Source organism: Oncorhynchus masou, chromosome 13 (assembly GCF_036934945.1).
Source record: "Oncorhynchus masou masou isolate Uvic2021 chromosome 13, UVic_Omas_1.1, whole genome shotgun sequence".
Lineage (NCBI taxonomy): Eukaryota > Metazoa > Chordata > Actinopteri > Salmoniformes > Salmonidae > Oncorhynchus > Oncorhynchus masou.
Window position 1 is genome coordinate 39,536,176 of NC_088224.1, and position 8,864 is coordinate 39,545,039.

General features: G+C 41.7%; 1 protein-coding gene across 1 annotated transcript; it reads left to right on the top strand.

The window, feature by feature from the left end:
- The first annotated feature begins 98 nt into the window (after positions 1-98).
- On the top strand, positions 99-7,654 carry LOC135552309 (borealin-like). Its single transcript, XM_064983863.1, has 11 exons — positions 99-202; positions 440-529; positions 653-781; positions 1,471-1,517; positions 1,642-1,717; positions 1,798-1,868; positions 2,085-2,164; positions 2,267-2,362; positions 3,129-3,258; positions 5,797-5,883; positions 6,515-7,654. The coding sequence occupies exons 2-11, from the start codon at positions 442-444 to the stop codon at positions 6,548-6,550; spliced, it is 840 nt and encodes a 279-aa protein (XP_064839935.1). The 5' UTR covers positions 99-202; positions 440-441; the 3' UTR covers positions 6,551-7,654.
- Positions 7,655-8,864: the final 1,210 nt, after the last annotated feature.

Sequence of the window (8,864 nt, forward strand, 5' to 3'; positions counted from 1 at the left end):
TTCACATTCAGGACAAATGACGTAAACATGAACGTTCTTCGAAATTATAGGTGAAAAATGATGCCAAGCGAAAGCGTTTCCTCATTGGTTGGTCTCCGGCATTGTCTGCGTCTGCGTGTAAATTTGAAAATTTCGCCAACTGGAAAGAGAGGGAGGCAGCAGGATTAACTCGCTAACTAGAAAATAAAGAAAACATCACCAGGTAAATCACAATGAAATTACATTTGTCAAACAATCTCATTGTTTAGATTAACATTGCATTGTATGTATTTCAAATCTGAAGTGAAACAGTCATTTTTAAACGGAGTTGCTTCAATCTGGCTAACTACTAACGTTAACGTAGCCTAGCTAACAGTAAGCTAACAGTAACTAGCAACATTTTACCTGTTTTGCTAGCCCAAGCACCATTACTAATTTAGTGTACGTTACCAATGTACAGAGATGGGACGACCAAAGAGGACGACTAAACAACGTAAAAACCCCAAGTTGGACAAATTGGAGGCTTTTCTCGAAGATTTCGACAGTGAGGGTATGGATGACAAAGAGCATGTAGATGCAAGTTGGCTGCTTGCCATTAACGTTATATGAACAGAAACCACCGTTTGTGAATTCACTTTGGTGTAACTTATCCAATCACACGTTGTCTTTGCAGTTAAAACCGTAGTTGAAAGGCTGAAGGAGAAGACAAACAGCCTCCTGAAAGATGCAGACAACTTCTACAACATGGCTGTGATCAAGCTGCCAAAGGTAGTGAGACAGATGAACTGGCTTGAGCATTGTGGTAAGTTAGCTGGCTAAGTGAAGAAGCATGCACCTGACTGTTCCAAAAGGCTCAACAGCTTCTACCCGCAAGCCATAAGACTGTTGAACAGTTAATCAAATGGCTACCTGGACTATCTGCATTGACCCTCTCCTTTTGTGCTGCTGCTTTTTAAATGTTTAAATGATTTTTTTTTAACTGGAAGTCATTTAACAACATTTAATATTTATAATGATGGCATGGAAACAGTGGGTTAACTGCCTTATTCAGGGGCAGAAAGACAGATTTTTTTTACCTTGTCAGCTTGGGGATTCGATCTAGCAACTTCTCGGTTACTGGGCCAAAACTCTAACCACTAGGCTACATGCCGCCCCACTCGCTGTTTATTATCTATGCATAGTCACTTTACCTCGGCTAACCTGTACCCTGCACATTGACTCTGTTCCGGTACCCCCTGTATATAGCCTCACTTGTTATTTATTTTATTGTAACTTTTTTTTGTTTAGACTTTATTTTGGGTAAAATGTAGATACTATTTTAACTCTTATTTCTCTTAACTGCATCATTGGTTGAGGGCTTAAGTAAGCATTTCACGGGAAGGCCTACACCGGTTGTATTCTGCACACGTGACATATGATTTTGATTTGGCGAAAGGTGGGTTAGAGAGATGTTTTATCTGACGAACTGACACTTCTCCTTCATCCCTTCAGGGTCAGAGAAACCAAAGTCACCCGTGTCACCAGTGGAGGATGCCAAGGTGGGTCTTCTAAATTAAAATAGAATAATTCATAAACTGTTGGTTTAAGTCAGGCCATGGTTTGACACCACAGAAAATGCCACCCAGCCAGAGTTGCTCTTCACTCTCATTTGTCTACTTCCAGAAAGTAGAGGAGGCTGCCCAAGTGGAGAGTGTTATGGCTGAAGTCCATACTATTCCCCCCAAGACTGTTAAAAAAGGTAAGTATTTGCTATATACCAGTTGTTATGTCTCCTTTGAATCCCACTGGATGTTAAAGTTACTCTGCTCCCCTCTGCAGCAAAGTTGAAAAGGGGTGGAGCCAGGACAAGTTCAGAGGATGAGAACACTTTTACAGCCACAGGGAAGAAGGTTAGTGCTGTATTTTTTATTTTTTGCCAAGGTTAGGGAGACTTACCATGTGTTTTAGTTTCACAGACTCAATGTCGTCCTCTAGTCTCCTTTCTTTTAGGCTCTTGCATTTTATTCCAAATGATAGCGCAAGTCATTATTAGTACCAAGCCATGTCTAGCTCAAGCTGAAGACTTGCACTGTTGCCTCATCGCCCGTTTCTTCTCTATTTCTCAGGGTAAATCAACTAGGAAACCTCCAACGTCAAAGAGCGCCAAAGCACTGTCAGTCAGCAAGCGGAACTCGTCCATCAGAAAGTAAGACCCTTTCAGCTGGAATCTGCAAATATTTTTGCATGTGTTCGTGTGTGTTTTATGGTTGTACAAAAATGACTTGCTAATATTAATTTGCCACTTCAGGTCCAGTAGGAAGCCACTGGTCACTCCTTCCAGGAACATGTTGGACAGTTCCCTCATGGGCCCTACCCCTCTTATCACACCACGCTTTGACTCCAGGTAAAGTGGCAGTAGGTAATGTTCTGTGGCTTGTCCTTTACCTTGTCAGCTCGGGGATTCGATCTAGCAACTTCTCGGTTACTGGGCCAAAACTAACCACTAGGCTACATGCCGCCCCACTCGCTGTTTATTATGTATGCATATAAAAATAAAAGAGAGCCGCACACTCTTGGAGCTCAGAGCCGCACACTCTTGGAGCTCACACTCCTGGATCCTTAATTTAAAGACCCTTGCGCCCTTCGGTCTCAACGTAGACTTTGATCTGAAGCCATTCTTGTGATTATTGTGACTTTGCCATTGTAATTGTGTGTAAACTTGTATAGTGAAATTAATCTATGATCGTATGCTATCCATTTGTTTGTATGCTGTTCTTTGTATGACATTTTAATATTTGATTATTAACCAATGATATTAGGCCACTCCTGGCCATGATTACAGACACCTGTGTCCTTTGACATTATATAAACGAGTCATCCCGCAGTGTTTGTGATTATACCCTGATGAAGACAGCTTGGCTGTCCAAACGTTGGTAATAAAATTTTTGCATCTGAGCTCCAAGAGTGTGCGGCTCTCTTTTATTTTTATTTTCAAGTTTCTACTCCGCTAGCCAGCACCTCGTCTTTATAGGTGTGCGTTTCTTTCTTTTTCTTCTATTATCTATGCATAGTCACTTTACCTCGGCTAACCTGTACCCTGCACATTGACTCTGTTCCGGTACCCCCTGTATATTGCCTCAACTATGACTTGTTGTCGTCATATATCCCAGACTTCCCAAGACCCCCGCGGTGAGGATACCCCGCCACAAGGAGAGGGTTTACAGTATCTCAGTCAACGGCTCCCCCATCTCAGGAGGCGGTAATGATATCGTCATCAATGTCCCTGTGGGGAATGGAGAGGTAAGCAGCCTTCCGTTTTTAGACTGATCTGTACTGAACAGTATGCACGACCATCTGACTTGGCTAAATACCCTCACTAGCCCCTCTGACTGTTTATGTTACATGTGTACAATTATTTCCATGACATAATTCAAGAAAAAAAACTATTTTGGATTGACCAATGTAGACATTTTCAAATATATGCAACTTGAGTTTTATATCATGAAATTTCAACCTGAAAGAATTGTCATCAGCACAATGCTGAGGGAATCCTATTTGAGTCAGAAAAATATCTGTTAGTTAACTCTTGATACTCCCCATCTGGGATCGTGAATAAAGCCTCAGGCTCATTAGCATAACGCAACGTTAACGATTTCTGAAAATCGCAAATCAAATGAAAATAATGCGCCTGCTCTCAAGCTTAGCCTTTTCTTAACAACACTGTCATCTCAGATTTTCAAAATATGCTTTTGAACCATAGCAAATCAATCATTTGTGTAAGAGTATTGCAAGCTAGCTTAGCATTTTGCGTAGCATTTAGCACGCAACATTTTCACAAAAAACAGATAACCAAATAAATAAAATCATTTACTTTTGAAGAGCTTCGTATGTTTTCAATGAGGAGACTCAGTTACATAGCAAATGTTCAGTTTTTCCTGAAAGAATCTTTGTGTAGGAGAAATCGCTCCGTTTTGTACATCACATTTGGCTACCGAAACAAACCGAAAATTCAGTCACCAAAACGTCAAACTTTTTCCGAATTAACTCCATAATATCGACCGAAACATGGCAAACGTTGTTTAGAATCAATCCTCAAGGTGTTTTTTCACATATCTCTTCATTGATATGCAGTTCGTGGAAGCCTGCTTTCCCCTCAGAATCGCATGGAAAAATACCAGCAGCTGAAAAAGACGCACCAATTTCGACGGAGGACACCGGGCGGACACCTGGAAAATGTAGTCTCTTATGGTCAATCTTCCAATGATATGCCTACAAATACGTCACAATGCTGCAGACACCTTGGGGAAACGACAGAAAGGGCAGGCTCATTCCTCTCGCATTCACAGCCATATAAGGAGACAATGGAAAACGGAGCCTCAAAAATCCTGCTGGTTTCCTGGTTGCCGTTTCATCTTGGTTTTGCCTGTAGCTCACGTTCTTGGGCACCCACAGACAATATCATTGCAGTTCTGGAAAATTCAGAGTGTTTTCTTTCCAAAGCTATCAATTATATGCATAGTCGAGCATCTTTTTGTGACAAAATATCTTGTTTAAAACGGGAACGGTTTTCATCCAAAAATGAAATTGCGCCCCCAGAGTTTCAAGAGGTTAAGATATATAAAACCTTGCAGAGAACCTATCCAACTGACAATCTCTAAGGGGGGGTAAAAAATAAACTATTGAACCAAGACTTAAAAATAACTGATATTGGCAAAAGATGGAGACAGCCTAAAGGGAGGAGGTCAGAGACCTAGCAGTGTGGTGCCAGGACAACAACCTCCCCCTCAACTTGAGCAAGACAAAGGAGCTGATCGTGGACTACTGGAAAAGGAGGTCCGAACACACCCCCATTCACATTGACGGGGCTGTAGTGGAGCGCGTTCAGAGTTTCAAGTTCATTAGTGAGGTCGAGCGCTGTTGTTGGGTGATTAGGCCTGGCTCACAGTCAGTGTTCCAATTCATCCAAAAGGTGTTCGATGGGGTTGATGTCAGGGCTCTCTGCAGGCCTTTCAAGTTCTTCCACGCCGATATTGACAAATCATTTCTGTATGGACCTCGCTTTGTGCTGCATTGTTATGCTGAAACAGGAAAGGGCCTTCCACAAAGTTGAAACTAAGGGATCCGAACCATGAAAAACAGCCCTGGGAATAATGACTCCTCATCCACCAAACTTTACAGTTGGAACTATGCATTCGGTCAGGTAGGGTTCTCCTTGGCAAACCCAGATTCGTCCATCGGCCTGCCGGATGGTGAAGCGTGGTTTATCAGTCCAGAGAACTGGAGTTAGCCATGGAAACCCATTTCATGAAGCTCCCGACGAACTGTTCTTGTGCTGACGTTGCTTCCAGAGGAAGTTTGGAACTCTGTAGTGAGTGTTTCAATTGAGGATAGACAATTTTTACACGCTTCAGCACTCAGCGGTCCCGTTCTGTGAGCTTGTGGTCTACCACTTTGTGGCTGAGCCGTTGTTGCTACTAGATGTTTCCACTTCACAATAACAGCACCAACAGTTGACCAGGGCAGCTCGAGCAGGGCAGAAATTTGACACTCACTTGTTGGAAAGGTGGCATCCTATGATGGAGCCACCTTGAAAGTCACTGACTTCTTCAGGAAGGCAATTCTACAGACTATTTTTCTATGATGATTGCATGGCTGTGTGCTCAGTTTTGTACACCTGTCAGCAACGGGTGTGGCTGAAATTTGTATGCGGGTGTGTATTTTTTTAAATATATATATATATTTATTTATTTATTTTTCTAAAGTACTTGTCGACATGATTGGCACATTTCATGTGTGTTAAGAAAGTTCCTCTGCTGACCTGAGTTTTTTTGGTTCCAGTGCATTCAGCTGCTGGCCAGTCAGATGGACACTGTGGACCTGGGACAGCTGGATGAGACAGCCATGAGGAGCATCCGTCTGCTTCAGGTATGGTCTTCACCAAATACAACTATACAATATGGCCACATCCATATGTCATGCTTCTAACAGAAGAGAAAGGGATGCGTTATGCATAACCGTAATAGCAGAAAGCAAACGGGTTATGGCGAAATCTCCAAATGAAAAGATTACAGTAAAGACTACATTTTCACATCTACGGTCCAATTACATATCTGGATCAAGGTGTGCTATTAAAGATTATTCTTCTGCCAACATGACTAGCGAAGTGTTGAGCTTTCACAAGGCACTTTAGAGAAATGCATTGTCATTTTGGTTTGCACAAACGGGAGTTGTGTGCATTCAGGTACTTCTTTCATGGTAAATTCTCACAGTATGTGCTCATTTTGTTCAGAACAACCCTGAATGTAACGCCATGCCATCTTTCAGTACTGTAAATGCTATGCATTTTGTTATATAGACATGTGAATTGCGCATTGTATGGTTGTTTTTATAATGCGGTATCTATTTTCCTTCACCTGTCTTCTTTCAGAACACATCCATTGATGATGGCGTTTACATATTACTCATGTTTATCGAGCGGTGTTGAAGTGGATTTCTATGTCAAACCCGTGTAAACAGTAGCCGTTACCATAACTCACGTTCACTTTTCTCTCCACAGAACCGCCTCACAACACTGTGTGAATCCTCCGAATGACCTCTTCAGTGTCTTTTTTTGTTGTACAAGAACCCCCCCCCCCTCCAAAAAAAAAATCTCTGTATATTTCTCTTTTAATACATAGTTATTAATAGCTGTCCAGTCTGCTTTTGTGTAGTTATCTTAGCGCTCTTTATTGTTATGGTTTAAATGTTTTAAAATGGATGTCAAGCACGTGGGACTATACTTGGAACAGGCTATTTTTCAGGGATGCAGTCTTCCATATAAAATACATTTAAAATGAGCAACATTAATAAACCCTAACTCCACTTCCCCTCAAATAGTCTAACATGTTTTAAAGCTACTTGTGTGCCCTGTGAGTGAAAGAAGGATATGCTGCATGCCTTCGTCTCACCAATAACACTGTCTGCCCTCTTGTGGTTAAGGTTTGCCAGTTCAACTTGTACTGTACAGTGTGGATGAGGAAATAAGAGGTCCATGCATTTTAGAATTATTCAGTGAAATTTTACAATACTTTGTTTTTAATGTAAATATGCCATTTTGTTCACTTTTCTCAAAGTGGATTCTTTCAACTCTCTGGTGAATGTCTTTATTTGTGTGGTGGAAGTTGGGGAACCACTGCTTGCTGTTGTTTGGGGTGGTTGTTTGTAGCCTAGATGAAGATCCTGGGGTAGTACTCGTAATACAGTACAGAAATACAACCACCTTTTCATGTTTTCCCATTGTCATCATCGCTTCAATATGCTGTAATCACAGACAACTAGACAATACTGTTTGCCTGCTTAGATTCCCTGAGACCACCTGCTCATTTGTGTTTCTGGAGGGTGCGTTATTCATGAAGACTGTAGGCAAATCAAGTTCCCCTGGAATTCAATTTGTCGCTAAGTATCAGTTTGACAGTATTACGTTCCACGAGATGCATTGCATTTTGATGTTTAAAGTGTACATTAGACAATGAGCTACAGCTTCAGATGTTTCCATTAACTCTAGCTGTCATACTGGTCACAGCAGAAGGAGCCCTGCCACGGCATAACAAAAATATGGGCTCGTAGAAGCTTGATTAAAACGTTGGGTCAAGCGTGTGGGGTGCCAGACTGCTTAAATAAATAAACTCTTATACCACCATAGCAGGGATTCAATCTGCCACGTTGTCAAACTCGCTGCACTTATTTTAATGGTAATTTAGTTGGGGGGGGGGGGGGGGGAAATCAGAGGAAGATGTTCAAGAAACAACTCCAGTTCTTTGTAGAATGCAAAACTAAATGTATGGGAACCATTAAATTAAGTTACTCAGTGCGGAGTTGAAACATAGATGAGTGACAATCCAAAACATCCAGATATCCTCTTGTACAAAAAAAATAAAGACAAAGCAGTAGTAGATTAGTAGATACATTGCTAAATTAATGCTTAACTAACTACAAAGTTCCAGGGAAAGTTATTTATGTGGCTTTTGGCAAAACAATTACCCATATTGCACCACCCCCTTGTTAGGGTTTAGATTTGGTATTTGTTAAATGCATGTAGTAGGCACTTTAAGACATTGCATACAGAACATATTTTGTGTGCAATGTAATACACAATTCCACCACGAAGAGGTAGTGTCATACTGCTATATGAGCCCTTTCTAAAACAGCTTTGTGTTCTGTAGTTTCAAGCCCAGCCATAACTCCCTCCTGTCAAACAAACAAATACCCTCTATCCCGAACACCAAAAGGTAAAATTGATCCATGTCAGTTTAACACCATTCTCCACGGCTGTTTCGCTGAGTGGGATTGAGCACAAAAACACAGTCGGATGGCCCTTCTTTAAATCTATCTGTCAGGATGAGACACAGATCACCCGTTAATGAGGAAGTACATTTGATGGTAAAAACAAAAAGAGGATGGGTGGGTCTTGGCATTGGGAGAGAGGGCAGACGGGAGAGATGAAACATGGTGACAAAGGCATGGCGATAATGACTGAGATGAGTGTACTGGGGAAAATAACGCGATAGAGAACTACACAAGCATAGATACAAGGTGAAGATTGTCTGACTGCAGTCAAGCTGAGACAAACAGCGAGAACTAATAAAAAGGCGCGCGAGGGGAGCTCCCAGCCACATGGCGGTCACGCAGTTTCATCTGAGCTCAATGGAAAGCTGTGATTTAAGCGGGACAGAACTTGTGCACCTCTCAGTGGATGGAGAGAGAGAGAGGGGAATTGGTGATAATGGAGTCTCTTCCATCAGGAAGAGTGAGTGAATGAGGGATTTATGATCATAATCAAGGCCAGATCCGAGCATTACAGGCCATTATGACTGTTTGTTATATGCTGCACCTGTGCTAAAGAGCGCGAGAAAGACGTAAACGGAATA